The sequence below is a fragment of the Phacochoerus africanus genome, chromosome 3 (assembly GCF_016906955.1).
Source record: "Phacochoerus africanus isolate WHEZ1 chromosome 3, ROS_Pafr_v1, whole genome shotgun sequence".
NCBI classification, from domain to species: Eukaryota; Metazoa; Chordata; class Mammalia; order Artiodactyla; family Suidae; genus Phacochoerus; species Phacochoerus africanus.
The window spans coordinates 10,196,059-10,218,915 of NC_062546.1; the positions used below are offsets into that span (position 1 = coordinate 10,196,059).

The 22,857-nt window shown below is 50.0% G+C and overlaps 1 protein-coding gene across 2 annotated transcripts in view; it reads left to right on the top strand.

Annotated features, from left to right (window-relative positions):
• Positions 1-10,873, top strand: part of ATP9A (ATPase phospholipid transporting 9A (putative)) — a 143,148-nt gene extending 132,275 nt beyond the window's left edge. Inside the window, exons 24-28 of one of the 2 annotated variants that reach the window (XM_047770852.1) lie at positions 761-825; positions 2,273-2,381; positions 2,972-3,029; positions 4,715-4,918; positions 6,263-10,873. In XM_047770852.1, the coding sequence (XP_047626808.1) occupies positions 761-825; positions 2,273-2,381; positions 2,972-3,029; positions 4,715-4,918; positions 6,263-6,399 (573 nt within the window). In that variant the 3' untranslated portion in view covers positions 6,400-10,873. The remainder of the gene's footprint in view (positions 1-760; positions 826-2,272; positions 2,382-2,971; positions 3,030-4,714; positions 4,919-6,262) is intronic. The other variant, XM_047770853.1, reaches the window with a different exon arrangement.
• Positions 10,874-22,857: the final 11,984 nt, after the last annotated feature.

Consider the following 22,857-nt stretch of genomic DNA (forward strand, 5'->3'; position numbering starts at 1 on the left):
ACACGCCAGCTTGTTTATTGGTTGCGCTACTGGAGGAGCAGTCATTCTGAATGGTCGTGGTCAGACCTAGGCTTGAGTCCTGCAGGGCCATTTATCTGCTTAGTCTCCCCTTCTGTAAGATGTAGGGGGTATTAGGAGTTGATCTCATGGGTTGTTCTGAAGATTCACTGAGATCAGATACAGAGTATTCCCGAGCAGCTCATAGAAGGTAATGAATGGTCACAGAGGGGCTGAGAGAGGACTCTGCAGCTAAATGCCAAGGCTGTGGCTCCTGGCTCTGTCACCGATGAGCTGTGCTGTCTTGGGAAAGTCACTTAACCTCTCTGTGCCTGACTTCCATCATTTGTGAAACGGGGATGATGATAACAGTACCTGCTTCGTGGTGTTGCTGTGAGAATTAAATGAGCACCGTAACAGTGCAGATGTAAGTACAGTGTTAAGTGTTTTGAAAACTCGTTTTCTTGAGGTTCGGTTGATTTATAGTGTATGAACGCCTGCTCTTACAGCGTAGTGATTTAGTTATGCATACATGTACTTTTTTCACGTTCTTTTCCATTATGGTTTATGAGAGGGTATTGAGTATGGCTCCCTGGGCTGCACAGGAGGACCTTGTTGTGTATGCATCTGTTACTATCAGAGTTTACACCTGCCGATCCCCAGCTCCCGCTCCATCCTTCCCCCAGGGGCGGTTATTTTTATTATGCAGCATAAGGGCTTTGGTCATGGATTCTGGTAACGTCCTCCTTTTTCTTTGGCACAGGCTGTCTTTTCCTCTGTGTTTTACTTTGCCTCCGTTCCTCTCTATCAAGGATTCCTCATCATTGGGTAAGGAAGCCCAGGCAAGGTATTAATTTTCAGTGAAACCTCCCTAAAATGCCGGGGAAGAAAAAAGCAACATTGTATAAAGACCCTGCCGTCCCCAAGGTGCCAGTCAAGGCAGGTCTGGCCAAGTGGTTGAGAACCTGATTGAATGATATGTTTTGAACTGGGAAGCCCTTGAGCGGGCTGCGGACGTGGAGTCCACCGTGCTCCTGGTCCAGAACGCTTGGCCCACCTTTGTACCTGGCGAGTGAAAAATGCCTGCCCTCAAGACCCTGAGCTGTCAGCTCATTGGCAAGCCAGGCAGGCTTGAAGCTTCACAGTCTCGGTAATTTCACTGGAGTCTTAGGAATAGTGGAAGGGGGATCTGGAACGTACCCCCCCCCCATGGCTGCCCGCAGCAAACTGTCCCCACCATTGGGTCTCTGAGGCGGGCTGGAGCCGTGGTCTCTCTGGGGTACCCCTCATAGAGCTTGGCCACTGCGTGCCATGGACCTGTGACACACAGTGTCCCTTGGGCATTTACTGCCATGAAACCCACCCCTGTTCCTGACCTGGAATTTGTGACGTTCCTTTTGGCCTTTCCTGAGGATGTGCTCAGTCTCTGCGTTATGCAGGTAGGTGGAGTCTGGGTACCGCATGCCCTAGAGAGAGATGCTAGCGGGGGCTCTCCTGGGTCCCAAGGCTGGGAAGCACAGAGAGGCCGGTGGTCCCAGGGCAGTCCTACAAAGTACCTCTTGTCTTCTTATGTTCAGCCTGCAAGGAGGCACTGACATCCTGCCTGCTTCTAATTGGAAAAACAGACTGTCCTTAGTCCGTTTCTGGAAAAGTGGCAGAACCTGCCAGAATAGAGCCAGGGATCCCCTGAGCCATGCTCCACACAGCCTCCCGTCATTTGCGCCCTCTTCCCTCCTGGTTTTTGTCTCCTCTTTTCCCCCCTCACCTCCAGCCACGCTGGCCACCTTGCTATTCACCAAACAGGATGGACACGCTTCCACCCCAGGGCCTTTGCACTTGCTGTTTTCTCTGCCTGGGATGCTCTTCCCTCGGATACTGGCGTAGCTGCCTCTCACTCTCGTGGGTGTTTCCTCAAATGTCGCATCTCTGGTTCACTCCCTGAAAAATCGCACCCCTCCCATGACTACTTCCCCTTCTGCATCCTGTCTTCCTCCTCCACCCTTACCTCCCGCACACGGTACGTTTACTACATTTGGTTGTTGACTCACTGACTAGCACGGACGCTTTCCGAGGGCAGGCATTTTTCTCTCTTTTTCATCTTGAGTCTCCACTGCTTCAGAGTGGCCCTGGCACCTTCTAGGCACTCCGTACACAGTTGAATGAATGAGTGGAAATTGGGCTCCAGAGGTGGTTGGGGGTGGTGGGGGGGCCCGGGGGGGACCCCATCGCTCGGTTCCCCTGGATGAGTCTTACCTGTGGTGGTTTTTTCTCCCAGGTACTCCACCATTTACACCATGTTTCCCGTGTTTTCTCTGGTTCTGGACAAAGACGTCAAGTCAGAAGTCGCCATGCTGTACCCCGAGCTCTACAAGGATCTCCTCAAGGTTCGTGGAGCCCCCTCCTCCCCTCCCAGCCCTCATTTCTTCTTCCTTCTCTCCATCTCTCCTTCTCGCACCGTATTTCACACACACCCTCCGTGTCCAATGTGAATACGTGACCTGGAGGCTTTCTTACCTTTGGGAGGAAGGCCTGGGGGTTAATATTTCTTCTTAAAGTAACCTATGCACACGTAAAGAATATTAAACTGTGCAGGGATATGAAATGAAAACAGACCAACTAGGACTTTTTAAAAAGCCCCCAAGAGTCTCATTTCATAGCTGCAGCTTGTGTCTATCCCTCGAAATGCTCTTGTGTGCACTTCTGAAAACATGTGGGTGAGTAATTTCATGTATCTGTCCTCCAGGGGTTTTTAATAAAGAGCATTTGTCCTCCAGGGGTTTTTAATAAAGAGCATTTGTTTCTATCTGGTATTCACTCTCTTTAAAACACATAATTTCTCGAATGTATTTAGATGTGTGCGCGCCACTTTTTCGAGGCAGACAGGCAGCTTGCCTTGTCTGGTGGGTGAAGAGTGGCTTAAGGGCGGCTGGAGGAGCCCGCGGTCACCTGCTCTGTCTTCCTCTCCCTCCCTCAGGGGCGGCCGTTGTCCTACAAGACATTCTTAATCTGGGTTTTGATCAGCATCTATCAAGGTAAGGGAGAGGGAGACCGCCTGTTGTCCTGTGCCCTGGCCTTGGCCCAGGGGTCAACGTTACCGCTCTCTTGTCTGTAGAACACGAAGAGAAGCAGCTAGAATCCTAAAAGCGCAGTCAGGAGTGTGGCCTTGAGCCCCGAGGAGACCCCTCTCAGGCTGTTCTAAGGACTTGATCACTCGGTACAAAGTCACACGGGCCAGGTGGGGCTGTCAGCGTAACCGAGACGAAGTCAGCGAAAAATAGAACTCGTACGAACCAAGCCTGCTAGGGTGTTCCAGTCATTGTAACAAAAAGTGGTTGGTTTCTGGAATGTTCTGCTATTTTTTTCCTGAGGTCAAATTATAGTTTTTGAAAAACATTATTTACGTGTCTCCTCCAGAGAGGGTCCTTCAGACCGTAGAGGCTTTGGAAAACGACTTGCTGGACTGGGAGAAGAAAATAGCAGAACCTCTCCTAGTGTTTTTTCCTCACTCCTTTTAGAGTCTCTGTCTCTAGGTATGTTTTATGATGGTAGCTGACAAACTCGCACGGTGCTCCTGCCATCTGTGTCTGCGCAGGAGCACATGTAAGTTACAAATATACATTGTACATTAGGGATCTGCTCTTTTTCTTTTTGTAAACCGGTGGGATGCACAGTCAAAGTGTAGAGACAGTTGGATTTGTCAGCAGGAGGCTAAGGTGTCATTAAGACGACGTGAAGGATAGCAAAGCGAGAGACGCGTGTCTGGTTGAAGAAACCAATCCTGCATGAAAGTTTATAGCGACAGGCGGGGGTGCTTCATTGCACCTGCCCCGTCCCCAGGGCTGTTATAAAAGGCAGTCCCTTGAGGCGTTTTCGGGTTTAAGGTCTCCTGTCTCTGTTTTTCAGTAATATTCTCCTGCTGCTAGTGTTTCTGATCAATGGGGGATATTATCCATTCAGTTCCTGTGACACTGGATAAGACTTACCTATACTTTTCTCCTCAGTGTAAATGCCTAATTCTTTGAGTGTCTCTCTTGGTTGCCTCTATCATTGTGTGTGCATGTGTGTGTGTGTGTGTAGGGTGGAAAGGAGACAACATAATATTTACCATCATACCTTTTGAAGATAGGCCATTCCGTAGTGTTCTGCATATTCACATTGTTGTGAAATAGATCTCCAGAATGTTCACCTCTTGCAGAACCGAAACTCCACTCAGCCACAGAGGCCTCTTTCCTTCTTCCCCGTGGCCCCTAGTAAGCCCCGGCCTACTCCTGCCCCTGTGAATAGAACGGCTTTAGATCCCTCATCTAAGTGGGAGCGTATGGTATCTGTACTTTGGTGGATGGCTGTGTCTGTCATTAAAAACTTCTATTTCTGATTTCACCCAGTCCAGCTAGTTACTCCCCCTCTGCCTCTCTTGCTTTTCCCCTCCCCTCCCCTCTCTTTCTTTCTTCCTCTCTCTCCTTCTCTGTCCAGTTGTAGACTCTGTATGATATGAGGTCAGCAGGGAACGTAGGAAAATGCCTCTTTCTGAAACCTCCATAAAGTACCTCTCGTTAACCTCTTTAGCAAGTGGTACCTTTCGTGTCTGAATGGGGGGAAAAAAAAAGGAACGGGCTGTGAGCGGAAAAAAAAAAAAAGAGTGGGGCTCCGGCTGCCAGCAGAAAGGGCTGCTCGGACAAGTGAACCCCTGTGCTCCGGCCTCGGCCCGTGTTTGCAGGGAGCACCATCATGTACGGGGCGCTGCTGCTCTTTGAGTCAGAGTTCGTGCACATCGTGGCGATTTCCTTCACGTCGCTGATCCTCACGGAGCTGCTGATGGTGGCCTTGACCATCCAGACCTGGCACTGGCTTATGACGGTGGCGGAGCTGCTCAGCCTGGCCTGCTACATCGCTTCCCTGGTGTTCCTGCATGAGTTTATCGGTAAGAACCCCCACCCCCCACCCCCCCACATTTAAAGCCCACCTGTCAGGTCCAGGGGTTCCACCAACCTAGGAGGGAAGGCAGTCTTGCCAGCGCTGGTGTCCTGGGCCCCTGGTCCACCAGGCCTCGGTCCTCACTGCCCCCCTTTCTTCCCAGCATCCCTTGGGACAAGTGGCAACTGAGAATCAGCCTCTTGGAACTGAGACCCTTGGGCCATAATCTCCATATGGAGTACTTTCTTTAAAACCACGCCATGCCCACAGGCTTAGACGGGGATTTGTTTAATCCTGCAAGGACCTGGTGGGCTTCTCCGGGCAGCTGGTCACTGTGCTGGGCCCTGTGGAGCGATGGACATGTGAGCATCCCTGTCCTGCCGGAGAGTAAATGATAGTCCAGCAGGACAGCACTGTCGGTAGCTTGAGAAACTGCCGTAACGAAGTGTCTTCCATCACACCTCTTGTTTATCAGCAGATGCTCCTTAAGTCGGTCTTGATCAAGGAAGAAAGATCAGTCCCACAAAAATCGTAGTCTTAGAACAGTTTCATAGTTGTTTGAAAAGTCCCTCTGAATGGATTTTGTGAGCACCTACTGTGTGCCCCTCAGTTCGAGGCCGAGGAGTCACAGAGGCTTAGAAGATGTGAGTTTTGCCCTCAGGAAGCTTTGGCTGGTGGCCTTAGACGTGGACCAGCCAGAGGACTGGGTGAGCAGCACATAGGTGGGGCCCTGGGCCTGGCACTTAGTAGGTGCTCTCTCAGTGTCTGCTGCATTTCCTCGGCCTGTGCTCCAGAGGCGGGGAAGGTATCTGTCGTGGTGTCCACTCCTGGTGCTGTTGCAGACCACTAGCTGTCACTCCCCTTGTGCAAAAACCTTGTAGCTACAGGGTTCACTGTCCTGCAGGGGGAAGGGGAGTTGGCCCACCCCCCAAGGTCACGCGCTTCCTGAGGAGGGGCCTCCGCCCCCTTCGCACACCCCCCTCAGGCCCAGCTCTGGCGTCTGTGACCATCCCTGAGGTGACGGGAGAAAGTTGCTGGCGAGCAGAAACGCGGGTTTTTGCATCGCTTGCTGCTGGGTTGAGAAGGAAGAGCGCCAGCTGTCAGAGTCCAAATCAAAAGCACCTGGAAGGGTTTTTCTTTTTGCCGGTAGTTTTCTGAGTTGGTGAAAATAGCATTTCACGGAAGATCCAGGAGCTCCTGAGGCCGCTCAGAGGGAGGAGGATGGAGGCGGCCGGTGGACCGAGCAGCGCATCCCCTGGGGTGGGGGTGGGGGGGGCAGCCACCTGTGCGTGTCCCCCCGCCCCCCGGCCACGGCCCTGCCCGCTCACCGCCGTCCCCCGTTTGCTTGCAGACGTGTACTTCATCGCCACCTTGTCGTTCCTGTGGAAGGTGTCTGTCATCACGCTGGTCAGCTGCCTGCCCCTCTACGTCCTCAAGTACCTGCGACGACGGTTCTCCCCTCCCAGCTACTCGAAGCTCACGTCCTAGGCCGTGTGCTGGGCAGAGGACCCGGTCTCCGCGCTTTCCCGGCGGGCGGAGTTCACGTTGCGTTCCTACGACCCGCCGCCTGTGGATTGTACAGCAGCGGCTCCCCGGCGCAGCCCCCCCTCCCCGTGAAGAGGCTCTGCGCGTCCTCGGGGCCCCAACACCAGGGAGACAGGAGGGGGGGGCTCCTCGGCGGTGCCCATGCCAGCCTGGCCGCACCTCTGGGGATGCGGAGTCGAGTGAATGTGACCGCATGAACACTGGTGACTCGGCCGAGAGATTTGCGTATGGGGTCACTGTGCAGGCTTCCTCATGACTTGAATTTTGTTGTCCTGTGATAAAAGTGGCTGTCTCGTGGAAGATGGTAGCGGGCATTTCGTTGTTGGTGTTTTCAGCAACCCTAATGTGTGTGCCCTTTTTGCGTCTTTCTGCTCTTCAAAAGCTGGTTTCAGAGCAAGATGAAGCTCTTGGTGTAGGTTTGGGGGGAAAGACAGTGATGTTTGGTAAAAAGTTAACCAGACGATAATCTCAACTTGGAAACGCTAAGTATCCTCTTTAAGGCAGCCTTGCTCCCTGAAATGGTACTGGATTCCCAGGATCACAGAAAAGTGAACGAGGAGAGCGCACGCGCGACGTAAATCTAACACGTCACCCTTGTTCTGATTCAGCATCTGCAGCCCCAGAGTTAACTTCACCTGCCACCTCGTAAAAAAGTTTCCGAGGTGTTGTCTTGCTTTGTTCAGACCTGGTATTGATTATAAAGCCCGGGGCTGTCTGAGGACACCCTCAGGCATTTTCAGCAGCCTTGTCTTAGCAGGAGACGTGCCACTGAGCAGCCCCTAAATGTGTCGACAGTGTGATAAGAGACTGGGCTCATTCTTCAGACAGCGCAGCACATGTGGCTCAGACCTTCCAAGTCCAAAGTGAAAGGGTCAGGGACTGGGCTCTGCCACCGAAATCTGTTTCCTGTTAGGAGGAGTCACCCAGGACAGAGGGACAGAGGCAGAGGCATCTCTGAGCATTACCACTCATCAGTGGCAGCTTCGAGCAAGGAGCCCCACTGGGAGGGGACCGGGCTCCGTCCTGCTGCCTGCAGGTTCTGGGGGGGCGGGGGGGACTGGCTGAAAGGCAGCTGGGAATAGAGATGCTTCTCCCCTCCGGGCTGGGGCCCAGGCGGGTGTGTTTCTTATAAAGCTGTGGCTTCTTGTTTCAGAGCAAGAGGAGAATTTGCAAGCACTGGACGTGGCAGGGCAAGGCTTTCTGGGGTTTTCAAGTCTCTCCTGGCAGAGGCCACATGTGCATGTGCCCTAACGGTCAAGCTGCTGGATCTGCAGGAGCTGACTTGTGAGAGCTTCGGTTTGTGATTGAGTCTTTATGAGTCTGTACCTTCCACCCCGTCAGCCTGGTACTTCCTCATGTGCTTCACAGGTATAGGTTATGGCCAGCACCCGAGCTAGGGTAGGCTCGCTCTCGGAGAGCTGGGGACCCGAGGAGCAGATGGTCCTCGACTTTGGAGCCCTCGCCATGCTCATGTATTTCTGTTGCCCTTTTACAGCTTTCCAGAATAACAGTACGTTGTGGGCACGGGTAAATTAGCTATGACATCACGTCTCTTTGTGTTTCAAGCTTGCAGTTTTGCAGTTTTTTCCCCCCTTCTGTTCCAGCCATCTCTGCCACACAGAAAGCATCTACAGAAAATAAACGTTGTGTTGAATGCATGGTTATTTAAGATGAAGATCTTTGTCCAAAACTGTGAGAAAGGGTGAGCCAGTCTGACTTTTTAGCTGGGTGGCTCATGTGCTTTCAGAGGTGGAGCAGCGGAAAGGTGTGCCCAGCATCTTTGCACCTGTCAGCTTGGAAGTCAGCCTGTAAAACTGAGAGTCTAAAGGTAGTTCTGCTCTGAGTTGCCAAGCCCTGAACTTGACCTTGTTCACAGACCGGTGGTGGCTCCTGCAGGTAGGTCTTGATTGTGGATCCCTCGTTGGGAAATGTTTATATGTTTCCAGCAGAGACGGGGAAAGAAAATGGCCTCTTTCCCTTAATTCCCAAATGTGATCGGAGCCGTGCCTAGAAGTCACAGGTGCCTATTTCTGCTGTCAGTGAACCTCCTTGTTTTGTCGTCTCAACCACACCCTGTCCAGGCTGTCCTGGGGGAGGCAGTCCAGGGCGAGGGGCAGCCGTGGCCGTGTTGGAGAGCCACCCCGCCTGCGGGCAGCCTGCTCGCACCCCCCGCTTCAGGTCCTGAGTGTCTGGGCCTGACGCGCGCCTGCTTCTCCAACCCCGGAGCCCCCCCCAGGGCGGGAGCCCAGAGTCACAGAGAAGGTCTGCCCCTGCCCTGCACGCAGCAGGCTGCACCCCGGCAGGGCACCAGCACACACGGCGCTTTCCTGGCGGGGAGGTGGGCAGAAGGCAGAGAAACAAACCCCAAACCTGAGCTGTCGTACGCACAGGACGCTCCTGAGTTCTTAAACCTTAAGCAGAAGGATTCTGTTCACCGGTCGGGGAGGAGCCGAGGAGACAGCCTGGACACCGTAAGACGCCCCTCGCCTTGGAACTCAGTGGCCCCAAGTCTCCGACAGCCAGTTTAATGTGAGGCCAGAGGCCCCCGGGCACACAGCTCGGTTTAAATACTTTTCCTCAAAGAAAAAATGACCACTCCCCCTGCCCTTCAACCATACTAGGTGTTTTCTGTCGAAATAGCTGACTTTTATTATTTTACGGTTATTCTTCTTACAGTTTTGGATGAGGTTGTGTGCGTGGGGAAGCGAGGGATCCGTTTGGCATCTCTTTCTCCTTCCTACCTACCTCCCTTCTTTTGGGAAAATGGCCAGATGTTCATCTCCATCTCCCCCCCACCCCCCACTTGTCTTTATGGCCGCACCTGTGGTCTATGGAAGTTCCCAGGCTAGGGGTCGAATCAGAGCTGCAACGGCCAGGCTACACCACAGCCACTCGGGGGCCGAGCCTCATCTGCCACGTACACTGCAGCTTGCCGCAATGCCAGATCCTTAACCCACTGAGCGAGGCCAGGGATCGAACCTGCGTCCTCGTGGATACTATGGTGGGTTCTTAACCCACTGAGCCACAGTGGGAATTTCCAAGCCTCTCCATCTTGAGGGATTTCTTCTTTCTGCCTGTCTAATTTTGCGAATGGGCACGTGCATTTGAGTGTGTTGTCATTGGTGCTTGATGAGACTGGATGGCACTGACTCGGGCTGCTTGGGGCAAAGGACTTCACTCCAGCGCGATGAAGAGCCTCTGGGGCCCGGCTGGGCGTTGGAGCAAACCATCTGTGTATAGCCACCTGCAGCTGGGAGGCCCGGAGCGGGGATTCCTCCCACTTTTAGCTTTATTACATCCAGATCCCAGACTCGATTCCTTTAAGTGAAACCCTTTTTCGTAGCCGTTATCTTAAAGACCAGCGTCTGATTACCCATTCCTCCATGTTTTCTGCTGAAAGTTTGGGTTGTATTGACAATATTTTTGAGTGTATTTTGGCTTTTGTGCTCATTGGAAATTGACACGATTATGCCTGTTTTTCTTCCTCCAGACCTTTGCTTTTATACTTTCTTTTGCTTTTATTGGGGTGGGGTTGGGAACGCGGTCACGCCTTTGTGGGGCAGCATTTTAAACCTCTGCCGAAACTGCAGATGGGACCTACACGTTCTTGTGCTCCGTCCGACTTGAGGTCACAGCCATCAGCCGTTTGTATCTTTGACCTTTTTTGTGTGTTCGAAACGTGTGTACGTGTGTTTGAGGTCACCTCAAGTGTTTTGAAGACTTTCTTGGTTTTATTGCATTAAAGTCCCGTCCCTCTTGGCTGTGTTCTCATTAAGAAATATACAAGGAGCTTTACAGCTTTTTTTCCCTCTCCCTTTCTTTTAATGTAAAACTTCCTTGCAGTTGTTGATATATACTTCTTAGGAAAGATTTCCATTTACTATGCCCATTCCATCTTGGAAAAAAAATGTACTTTGTGCTTTGGGGCGGAACCGAGACGCACGTGAGCAGCCCTGCTCGCACTTGGAGCTGTGCGGCACCGTCTCATGGAGCGCGTCATCCCCGTGACTCTGTCTTCTCCAAGGCCGTGTGGTTGGAGACACTGTCTCTTGGTGTCACTGGGCAGTGTCCCTGAATATTGTATTTGTGGGGGGCAGGTGGGGAGCGCGGCATTTGTCCCCCAACTTGCGGCTCCTGTGTTATCTCGTTGGCGTGGGGGGGGACCGTGAACTTCTCGAGGTCTCGACGTCCTCAGTAGTAGATTATCTGTGATCCTCATGGCAAGTGTTCACCAGGACAGCATTTTTTGATTAGAGGGAAGCTCTGGTACAGAGCTTGAATGTAGCAGGAACTCCCAGATGATTTAAATTCTTGATCCTGTGATGACACATGTGATCCTGCGTGATTTGAGCGGTTCGACTTTCATTGTCTGCCAGCGTGGCTTGTCGCTGTTGCCCAATAAAGCTTGTGTACTTTCTGCCTTCGGGGATCATTTTAATTTGTGCAGAAACATGAAATTCTGGTGTCAAAATGAGGGCTTTTTCTTACAATGCTCCTGTTTTGTGTGTATCTCGTGGTACGTAAACTGTAAATAGCTTTTTCTCCAGTTAGAGTATTTTAATTTCAGCAAAACAAAACCCCCAGACCCATGCATTATTTATTATTCTGTGCTGTTGACTATTCCAGACGTGTCAGAATTTCAAAACATGATCTATATAAATAGAAAAAAGGCAAACATATTTTGTGATTCATATTTTATTTATGCACACAGTCCTTGATTGCTTTGGATCCTCTTTTCAATTTTTTTTTTTTATTTTTTAAAAATTTAATTGGAGTGTAGTTGACTTAAAAATGTTGTCTTAGTTCCAGGTGTGCAGCAGGGTGGATCAGTTATATGTCTGTTCCTCTTCAGATTCCTTTCCCATTTAGGTCACCACAGAGTATTGAGTAGATCCCTCTTTTTTTTCCCACCGAGTAATAGAAGATTTAGGAACCCGGTCGCTTAAGTTTTAGGGAAAAGTGGATTTTAAGCTGTTATGTAGGATGCAAAGGACATCGTGTTCTAGTCCTTTAATCCAGTGATCCTCAACCAGGGGTGATTTTGTCCCGCCGGGGACATGGGGTCATGTCTGACGTCATTTCTGGTTGTCACAGCGTGGGGGGTGGTGCTCTGCTGACGTCTAACGAGGACAATGCTGGGACACTGCTCTTCGGTGCATAGGACTGCCCCACAGCAGAGGATGGATCACCCGCCCAACAGCAAAAGTGCCGAGGTTGAGAAAGCCGCATGTAGTCTGCACGTGTGCCTTCCGCCATTTGTAAGCCGCTGTCCTCACTTCCAAAGGGGCCCGGCCGTGGAAACTCCTGCCTCAAGAAGCCAGTGCCGCATCCACCTGGCCCGGCGTTTGCATTTGCAGCTCTGGGCGCGGTGGGCCGCTGCTATCCGCTCCCTGGCTCTCAGCTGCAAGGGCCCTTCTCAGCTTAAGGGTTAGAAAGGGGTTTGTACACGAGCTGTGCCTCCGTCCGGGGGGGCTCCCTGGGCCCTCTGGGGACGCATGCGCTCAGGAGCAGCGGGACAGTACTTTTCCTGTGCCGTGAAGGTGGAGTCTTCAGACAGCCCTGGCCTGCTGTGAAATTCCATGCCCGCGCCGACCCTCCTCCAGGGGAGCCACTAGGGGGAACTTGAGGACCGAGAGACGCTTCTGCTTCCTGTTTTCACCAAGCGGCCGGCCCAGCAGGCCCGACTGTTCTGCGTCAAGATGCTCCTTTCATAGCTTCAGAATTTATTTCATGGCCAGCGGCTCCGTTGAAAACAGGCATTTCTTTTTATGTTGTTGACCAGACTATTTTGCTGGACTAAACTTGAAAAAAAAAAAAAAAAACCAACAACACAAACTGAGCAGGATGGGGGTGGGGGCGAGATGAATATTTATTTGATCTCAGATATTTGCATTTTTGAATAATTGGCAACCAGGGAGCCTTGCCCTCCTCGCTGTCCAGGCTAATAAGGTTTGGAGACGAAATGTTCTAACACCCCAAGTACTTTAACTGTTTTTGTTATGAAACTTTGCAGGGTGACATGAAGCTCTGCGGTATTTGTGAGGAGATCTGTAAATGATGGATTTGCTCACCTCAAAATAGAACTGTAGCCGCTCCAAACTTTCCACAAGTCGGAGCACAGTAACAGAATTCATTCAGGACTTGCTAGTTTCCTACTTGAAATGTGTTACATAACAGACCAGTCCCGCCTTCGCGCCTCTCAGAACTACCCATGAAGTGATGGTGAAATTTATCCTTAGAAGCTAGAAATAGCTTTGCTAAACTCTGGGAAAAAAATGAGTTTTTTTCTTCTTCTGATATCCCCCCCTTTTTTCACCCAAACATTGCATAATGTTAAAAAAAAAAAGTCAAATCTTTCCGTGGGATTTAATTTCATCCTCCATGTGGCTGTGGTCGGAGGGGTAACTTAAGTACTTTGGGGGCTGGTGGATTTTTGGAGGATCACGCACTCCCGGATCGGTTTTCATCTGAAGCCTTAGGGAAGCATGCCCGATCCTGGGGTTTCTCCCCTTCCCTCCTGCTCCCCCTTTTGTGGATGAGCTATCTACAACGGAGCATCTTTTCAGAAAGCCTGCCTCCTTGTAGGAGTGCCAAAGCAAAGCCGCCCTCTGCTTTCCACACTGAGGTTTTGATTTGGAAATGGGTTTCCCTTACCATTTGGGGTAACTGACTCGTATGCGAAGTCACCAGCCCCACCGCCTATGCTCCATGACCCAGCCAGGTCTCATTTCTTAGAACTCAGCCTGCAGATGCTGTTTGCTGACACTGAGGACTTGGTGTTCTAAGCTTCTGCTGCTCATTTTCAAGAGATTTAAGATAACATTTTTTTTTTCTTTTATTGGGTCCTGAGAAACCCAGAAGTATATTTTTTCAAAAATTTCCTTCAAGAAGGATTGCAGACTCCAAGAGAGGGATCAGAATCATGTGATCAGAATATGCTGATGTTTTTATTCGTTCATTCACTAAATATTTACTGAGCACCTACTATGTTCTGGGGACTGCTTTTTGGGCTAGAGGCACAGTGGAGAATAAGGTGGACAGGCTCTGCCCTCGTGGTGATTATCCTCTTGGAAGAGACATTGGACATACAGATTTAGACTCTGATAGCCTTTGAAGAAAGCAGGGCGAGGAGTAGGCAGAGAGTGAAGATCTGGCGAAAGTGAGGGTAGAGAAAGTGATGGCGGTCAGAAGAAGGGCCCTTGGAGATGGACCACTGGATCGGAAGCCTGAAGGGTGAGCGGAAGGGAATTGTGGAAAGCTCTGGGGGAAGTGGTGTTCAGGCGGCAGAGTATGCAAAGGCCCTGGGGTCAGAAAGGCTGGGCATGTTCAAGGAGCAGAAAGGAGGGCATGTGGCTCGAGTGCTGAGACCAAGGCGGGGCACGGAGGAGACGGGGGCGTTGGTCGCAGTCCATGGCGTTCAGGCTGAGTGCTGTATGAGAACCAAGCAGCCATTATCAAAGTTGGCCCCCGTCCCTGCACTATGTCCGAGGGGACCTGTTTTGCTCCCTCCCTGCTACTCATTGACCCATCCCTGCCCGTCTTGGTTTCCACCTCTCTGTTCCAAGGGGGCTCGGGTGAGACCCCTCCCACTGGACTCAGCTCACTCCCATGCCCAGTATTTCTGCATGGCTTTATTAGCCTCAGTGATGCTAACTGTTAAGGGGAGGAGAAGCTGGTCCTCGGATGAAGTCTCTTGCTTTTCCAGCAAATCCTTCGAGGGATCTCTGTTCAGCCCTGCCTGGGGTACAGCAGGCGGAGGTGATTGTTCTGGGTGAGTCCTGGAAAGCAGACTTAGAAGGTGAGTCTGGAGGGAGAACAGGTAGAGAAAAATTAACTGGGTCATGGTCTTCGAAGCCGCCACATTTCCAGAAGGTGTGCCCGTGGGTCTGATTTTGAAGAGGAAGCCCTTTGCAGTCATGAACTGCGTGCGGGAGCCCAGGCTGTGTTCAAATTCCTCCTGAAGAAAGAAATAGTAACGAGAACAGGCTGTGGAAAAGAATGTAGTTAGTGTCTTAAAGATGGGCAAATATTCATTCTCATTTGTCCTTTTATGTGAAACAGATTTTTAAAAAGGCAATTGGAGGAGTTAACGACATCCAGAACCCTGCTGATTCGAGTGGGGCTGGGGGGTGGGGACTCCAAGTGGCCCATGTGACTAATCAGACCCGAAGAAAGAGGTGAGTTGATTACCCTGGAAATTGCACAGGAATTCTTCAAAGCCGTGGCCAGTAATTAGATTGCAAGATGCTACTCTCTATGCACATAACTTAGCATAATTTTATTAGGCAGCGCATCACCACCAGAATTAGAGAAAACCAGGCCAGAAAAAAATCTGCTAGCCAGGCTGCCTCATGCAAACGTGGAGACGGTTGCTCTAAAATGGCTTCAGCTTGAAGGAGACACCGCGAGAAAGCCCTGACTTTCCTCTGGGGCTAAGGGTCGGTGGGAGTGAAAATGGATGCCCTGACGTTTTAGGGGATGGGCTGGAATTGGGCGGGGTGGGGGGAGGGCTAGGCAACCAAGGGCAACGTGCCATGGACCCCGCTGAAATCAAGAGAGGCTTGAGAACCATTTCCCACACCTGCGGAATGATACGAGACCACTTCCTTAAGTTCTCTGAGCTTCAGTCTCTGCCTGATTTTAGGGGTGAGAACCCCACTCTTGCGGGCCAGCAGCCAGGCTCCTGGTGCAGTTGTGGTCACCACTAAAGACGTCTAGGGGGAGGGTGGGCTGCAGACGGAGGAAGGCAGTGTCTCTTCCAAGCTCAAAGTCCTTCGTAAATGGAGTTCCCATTGTGGCACATCGGAAATGAATCCGACCAGGAACCGTGAGGTTGCGGGTTCGATTAATGGGTTAAGGATCTGGCGTTGCCATGAGCTGTGGTGTAGGTCACAGACGTGGCTTGGATCTGATGTTGCTGTGGCTCTGGCGTGGGCTGGCAGCTGTAGCTCCGATGGGACCCTTAGCCTGGGAACCTCCATATGCCACAAGGGTGGCCCCAAAAAGCAAAGTCCTTCCCAGAAAGGGGTTCACGTGCATGTTTTTTTTTCCCAAACACTGCGGTCATCTGTCTGGATAGAGTCCTTAGAAGATGGCAAAGCTGAGGCATGGGGGGCAGTATCCCACGTGGACTCCTTCTCCTCCCCCTTTCTTGACTTTGCAGGTGATCGGCCTTTAACTAGCCCTGCTCTGCATGGCTCCTTTTCTCCCCACCTGTGCTCTGAGCGGGAACCCACCTGCGTTATACTGGGCTGGCCTGGCCATCCCTAACTGGGGCTTAGGGCTGGGGGTAGATGTGGCCCAAGGAGAAGGGGGCCATCCCCCAAGTTCCACTGACTCGGCGGATGGAGAATGAGAGTAAGTTGGTCATTGAACTGGCAAGTCATTTAACACATTTTTTAAAAGATGAAAACAAATCCATTAATACAGCAGAAGGCCAAATGTGCTTGAGTTTGAAAAAATAAGAGGCTTGAGAGAAGTGAGGGGGGAGGTGGTGGCCGGAGCCCATGCGGGTGGTGCTTGCTCACTGCCTCGGCTCTTAGCGGATAGGGAGAGGCAGCCGAAGAGGAACTGGCTTCTGGTTTCTGCCTCAGCCATCCCTGGACCTGGCCCGTGGTGATGCCTCAGTAAACCTTTGTGACTTAGACTTTTTTTTTTTAATTGTGGTAGAACATACCCAAAAGGTACCATATTTAAACTATGTTTAAGTGTATGGTTCAGTGGCATTAAGTCATCGGATTCTGGAAGATTCAAGAACCCAACTTGAAAAAGTGGGCCTTGCTGTGGCATGGTGTTTCAGGGTTGCAAAGTGCTTTCTCTCCCACCTGATCTTCATGATTCTGTGACTATGAAGTTATTATCCTCATTTTCCAGAGAAGAAAAGCAACATGGAGAGAGGCTGAGGTTGAACAGGCCACATAGCAACACAGCCATTCATAGCATTATTCACAACAGCCAAAAAGTGAAACCAATCCAATTGTCAAGTTATCCATTTCTCCACTGATGAGTGGGTAAACAAAATGTGGCCTCCCCATACTGTGGAATACTATCCAGCCATAAAAAAGAAGGAAGTACTGACACATGCTATTGCATGAACGCTCCTCGCAAACATTACACTGAGGGAACTAAACCAGTCGCTATAGGCCACCTATTGTATGATCCTATATTTATATAAAATGTCTGGAAGACGCACATCTGTAGAGACAGAAAGTAGGTTAGTGGGTGCCTGGGGCTGGGGAAGGTGGGATGGGGCTGGCTTCAAAGAGGTATGGGGTTTCTTTTGGGGGTGATGAAAATGTTCGAAAATTAGCTTCTGCTGATGGTTGCAGAACTGCAAATACACTAAAACACATTTCATTATAGCCTCTAAATGGGTGAATTTTATAGTGTGTAACCTATATCTCAGTAACTTTGTTAAAAAACAAACGCTGCCAAGCTGCTTAAGCGTTCCGGTTGCTCCACATCTTTGTCAGCACTTGGCATCGTCTGTCCTTTTGTTTTAGTCCTTCTAACTGATAGACGGTGGTCTTCCTTCCTGATTGTAATAGCATGTTCCCGATGGCTGACGACATCGCACATCTTCTCATGTGCTTGCTCACCGCTCACATAGCTTCTCTGCTGAGTTGTTCATGTCTTCCCCCCACCTTAAAAATGAGATTGTTTTCTTATCGTTGAATTCTGAGAGTTCTTATTTTTTCTTTTTTTCTTTTCAGGGCCGCACCTGCAGCATGTAGAAGATCCCGGACGAGGGGTCGAATCAGAGCTGCGTCTGCAACCTACCCACTGAATCCTTAACCCACTGCGTGAGGCCAGGGATCGAACCCACATCCTCATGGATACTAGTCGGGTTCGTAACCTGCTGAGCCACAACAGGAATGCCTTTCTTTTCTTTTTATGGCTGCACCTGCGGCATATGGAAGATCCTAGGCTGGGGGTCAAATCAGAGCTGCAGCTGCTGGCCTGCCCCACAGCCACACCAGAACCGAGCTGCATCCATGACCTGTGCCACAGCTTGTGGCAATGCTAGATCCGTAACCCTCTGAGTGAGGCCAGGGATCAAACCTGCATCATTATGGACACTATGTCAGGTTCTTAACCCAGTGAGCCACAGTGGGAACTCTGATGAGAGTTCTTTATATTGTATGGATAGAAGTATATTGTTGAATACGTAATCTGCAAAAAAAAAAAAATTCCCCCCCACTTGTAGGTTGTCGTTTCATTCTCTTTATTGTCAATGTTTCTAATTCTAGCCATTCTGGTAGGTGCATTGTGGTATCTCATTGTGGTTTTAATTTGCATCAAATCATCTTTTAGTCTGGCGTGTGGAGTCTTGGTTCCACAGCAGCTCTGGCTGTGTGTGCAACACACTTTACACACAGGGTCTTTTTAATGAGGGGGAGACACTCCTTATCTTTTCTACCTGCAAGGTTTTAAGAGATTCAGTGACTGGCTCAAGGTCACAAGGCTCCCGCGTAGGGGGTGGGGCCAAGATTGGAACCCAAGTCCATCGTCTTAGAGGCAGTTGCCTCTTTGGAGCTGTAATTTGCTTTGACCCTCACCTTCAGTGCTCCTGGTAAAAGCAACAGCCTGACTTCACTCCAGCAAGCTGCATTCCTTTATGTCATGTCACGAGAAGTTGAGAAATGCCAAGGAGGGTGACTAATAAATGCTCCACTTATCTGACTCCCATCATTCCCAAGGCCCCTCCTTACCTCCATCCCTGACGTAGCAGTTCCCAGGGAATTGCCACATTCCCTAGCTGCTGTCATTGTGGCCGTTCCCACCTTGTAATTATGAGCAGAGTCAGCCTCGGACGGGGGGAGAGGCCTTGAGTGGTGAGTCATCGCAGGGACCCATCACCCGGGGACGAGGGCCTCTGGGCTGTCTGGAGACGCCTTTCAGTGTCCACAAGCACCTACTGGGCACCAGATGGCTTCTCGACACTGGGGATGTGACGTTCGTGGTCCCTGCTCTCTGAAGCACAGACAGAGGAGAAACAAACGAGCCCCATTTAAGTCTTTGCTCAGATGTCCCTTCTCAGAGAGGCTTCCCCGACTGCCTCATCTAATGTGACATCCTGGTCACTCCCTAACCCCTTACCCTGCCATATCGTCCTCAGGAACTTAGCAGTATTAGAGTCCGCGGAAATGAATGCTCTTTGGCAGACTAATGAATGCTGTTCTGGGTCCCGAGAAAAAGATGGCACGTGGTGGGGGTTCAGTAAATGCGGAATGAGTGAGTGAACTAAACACATGAGGCAACTGCCTTTCACCGCGATAATTACTATGATGAAATCAAGTCAGGATGCCATTAGGGAGACTGAATAGAGTGGGGTGGGGATGAAGGGGGAGGACGGTGTATGGCTATTTTAGACTTGGTGACCAGGACAGTGTCCTCGAGTGGGTGGGTTTTGTGCTTAAATCTGAACGATGAGGGAAGCCAGCATTCATAGGTATGAGAAGAGAATGTTCCAGGCAGAGGAAACAGCACTTGCAAATGCCCTGAGGCAGGAAGGGTTTGGTATATTGAGAAAGAGAAAGAAGAGCAAATGACATCCAGTGCTGATGAGTGGCAGGAAGTCAGAATTGCTTTCTAGTAGGAAGACATTCATTTGCCCTCCTGGGTCTTTCGCCACCATCCAGAGCTCACTGTCCTCTGACCTTTCCAGGCCAGCTTTGTGGACTTGCTGGGGCTCCCATAGCCAGAGATGCCCATGGCTCACACCCCAGACCACACTGCTTTCCCCAAGTATGACTGATTTCTTTCTTCAGGTCCAGGGCTGTGGCTTTTAGTAGTTGGATTAACCTCATGAAAAAGCTCTGTTAATTCCACTGAGCTGAAGAAGTAAATGCCTTTCAAAAAGGAGGCTTCTGAGAACCACACGGCTTCCAAATGGGAGTGTGTATGCTATGTCTGCCACCTGTATTGTCTCATTGCGTCCTTGCAGTAACCATGTGGCTTAGGTTGAATTAAACTCGTCTGACAGATAAGGACAGCAAGATACACTTATATTCCAGACCTGGCTTATTAACTTATTAACTGTGAAATGCTGGGGAAATCATGTACTCTGGGCCTGAGATTTTTCCTCTCTGGAATGAGCATGTGTCTGTGAGTGTTCATGTGTCCAGTCCCTAATGGATAATACTTGTCATGAGAAATAAATGTGATGTATGGGAAATGCCCGGCTTGGTTCATGAACACGTAAAGCCATTTTGTATCAGTCACAGCTCCATGTCTGCCTGTAACCGAATTCACTATTGGCAAAGCTAAACCAAGGATTGGGGAGGGGAATGTGTTGCCAGGATGCGGAGTAATTCAGAAACTGGAACTTGGGCTTGGAATGGACAGGAACCAGGATGTGCTAGGGATGCAGGTAGCAGAAGCTCATCCACCTCCAGTTGGGTTACTGCAGCTTGTTTTTTTTTATCATCTCCAGCTGTTTCATCCACCTACACTCGGGACCCATACCCCATATGGCTTCTGGTGGGAGACTCTCATATGTCCAGCTTGGATCATAAGGTGGTGTATTTTGATGGACGGTTTCTCCAGATTGTCTGCCATGGGGAAGAGGTAATTTTTCAAAGGGATTGTTTTTGTTTCCTCTAGAACAATAGGCACATGGATGCTTGGTAGTCAAAGCGTCTGTGATAGTGTGATAACCGTGTGCATTACATACTAATGCTGGCTTTGCTACTGACCTCCCTGCTCAAGACCTCCCCTCTCCAGGCCTCAGTTCCTACTCTGAAATGAAAGCACTGAGTTCCACGCCAAGGTGACTTTCAGAATTTCTGTTGGAACTTTAGAAAAATGAGGACCGGCTCTCCTAGGCCATCTCTTTCAATCAACTTTGAAAACACCCGGAAGTCCCGCTTACATTTCATTGGCCAGTTTTGGGATACACGCCCACCCCTAAACCAATCACTGGCAAGAGGGATATGGAGGAAGACCAATCAGATTTGACCTTTGATCTTATGACGGCACAGAGAGAGGTTGCAGTTGGCTGACTGCAGAGTGGTCTGTGGTGCTTTCTCTTTGTTGGATAAATTTCTTTGAACCAGTGAAGCTTGAAAAGGCGAGGTCTGGGTGTCCTTTTTAGTCCGGAAGTGGCCATAAAATTTGATTGTGTCCTCACTGGTCTGTGGAATACCCCAGAGGGAGGCTGTTTGTCACCTGCCAGGTTGTTCAGCCGCCCCAAGTATCCATCCCACCTAAACTGTGCCAAAGCTGCTATGAACCTAGAGAAGAAACACCAGGTGGAAGCATCCAATAAATAAGGATTTGGGCTGAATTGCAAAAAAAAAAAAAAGAAAAAAAAATTATCTTGCCAGGTATGATGGCTGCACTGGTGTTAACTTAAGGCAGGTTTTAATTACAGTGCCAAGTAAGCTCGAATGCAGGTTGGGGGCTGTCCCCAGCTCAGCTGTCAACTTCGCTTACCTTCCAGAGAGCTGACAACTACATGGTGGCACTTTTCCACTCACGTGTGACCTAACACAGCCATTCTTCTCAAAAGTTGGTAACTAAATTTAAGGTGCTGAAAGAAATATTGCGATTGAAATAATGCTTTAGGGAACATTTATATGCCTTGGAGTGAATTAATGTCTCAGGGAAAAAAGGCCCTTCTCTAAGCACAAATATATACTTTTCACATTCCTTTTTAGGCACCAAGGATTTTAACAGCAGTGTAAATCAGATTTTACAGGCCACATATTTCAAGTATGGAGTTCATTAAAAGTGTGAAATTTGACATTTGCTTCAGGGCGTGGCTAGGGTCCCTAGTAATGAATCACAAATTGTGTTGGGCTTTCTGATCAAGTTCAAGATGCTAAGACCCCTGTGGAGTTGCACAAAGAGGCAGTTTCTCTTCAAGCCTTCCCCAGCCTGGTTCTCCCTGGAACCCTTCTTCAATGGACTAGGTACTAATAAGAGATGTGGTTCCATCATTATTCACATTGAGAAACATGGGAGACACCTTCTCTTAATTGATTCTTGAGTGGCGTCAATGCATTTATGAATTCAGTGATCATTTACTGGGCACCTGCTGTGTGTCGGGCTCCATGTCGGCCGTGAGGATGCAGTGGTAAATGAGACAATAGCTCACCTGGGGAGTGTGTAGTCTTCGGGGAAACAGACATGGTATTTTTAACTATTTCCACCAACAACTAGGAATCACCAACTATAAGAAGTGCTATGGAAAAACCTGGGGTGTTATGAGGCCCAGGAGAGAATTTTTTTTTTTTCTGAGAGTATTAAGAGAGGGCTTTCTAGAAGTCGTAGTTAAACTGATGGGTACATCTTAGCTAGATTAAGAGTAGGGGATGTGGAGTGGAGGGGAAGGGGAGAGAGACAAGGCAGGAGTGTGGCCTGCCCTCAGTTAATGAATGACTAGGTATTTATGGACCACCTGTGCTTGAGTTAGGCATTATGATGGAGAGAAAGATGTGAAGCTTGTATCAGCTGAGAGTCATGGTTGCAAGCGACAGAGCCCGGTTAATTGGGATTTTACTGATTCCTGTACCTCAAAAGCACAGAATCATGTCAGCTTCAGGCATGGATGAATCTAGGATGAAATTGACATCAGGCATCTGCTTCTGTCTCCTGGCTCTGGTTTGCTGTTTGCCTCTTTCCCAGGCAGAACCTCTCCTCCTGGTGGCCCCAGGAGCCCAGGTTCATATCCCGCTAGTTTTCCAACCCCAGTCCACAGAGTGCTTCCTTCTTATTAGCTCCAGCAAAGTTCTAGGTTTGAATGTCATTGGTTGGTCCCACATCCAACCCTGAGACAGTCATTGTGGCTGGAAGTGTAGGATGCCCTGCTTGGCCAGCTCTTACTGGAGCTGGAGAGAGGTGGGGTGGGCTCCACCTAAGCCACAAGAGTGGGGATGGAGATGGAGTGGTCCCCCAGAGGAAAATGAGGGTATTGGTTTGAAAAGATGCGGTAGCAGATGCAGGGCAGGTAGAATATCTGCCACAAAATCAAGGCTTCAGGTGAGTGAGTCTTGGATGTTGATGAGTGCAGGACGTTTTCCTGAGCTTCTCTTCCATGTCATGCCTTGTGTTTAGAAAGAGCTGAATGAGGACATCTCCTTGTTGTCTAGGTCCTTGTCTCTGAGAAGGGCTAGGGGTGCACAAATGATCAGGGTTCAAGGATTCTTTGAGAGCACTACAGGGACAGAAAGTAAGGCAATGCCAGCAATGACATTCTCATGGAAGAGAGGCTTGCCTGAGAAGTGCCTTAAAGAAGAGTAGTGTTTCAGTAGTGATGTCAGGAGGGCCTTTCAGGTCAAGGAAAGGGCAGGATTAAAGGTGCAGAGGCTGGAAGGTGGGCTATGTTCTGCTAACTCTTCACAGCAGCATTTTCTCAGAAGTATAAAGACGTGGAGGGAAATAGTGGGAGTACAGCTA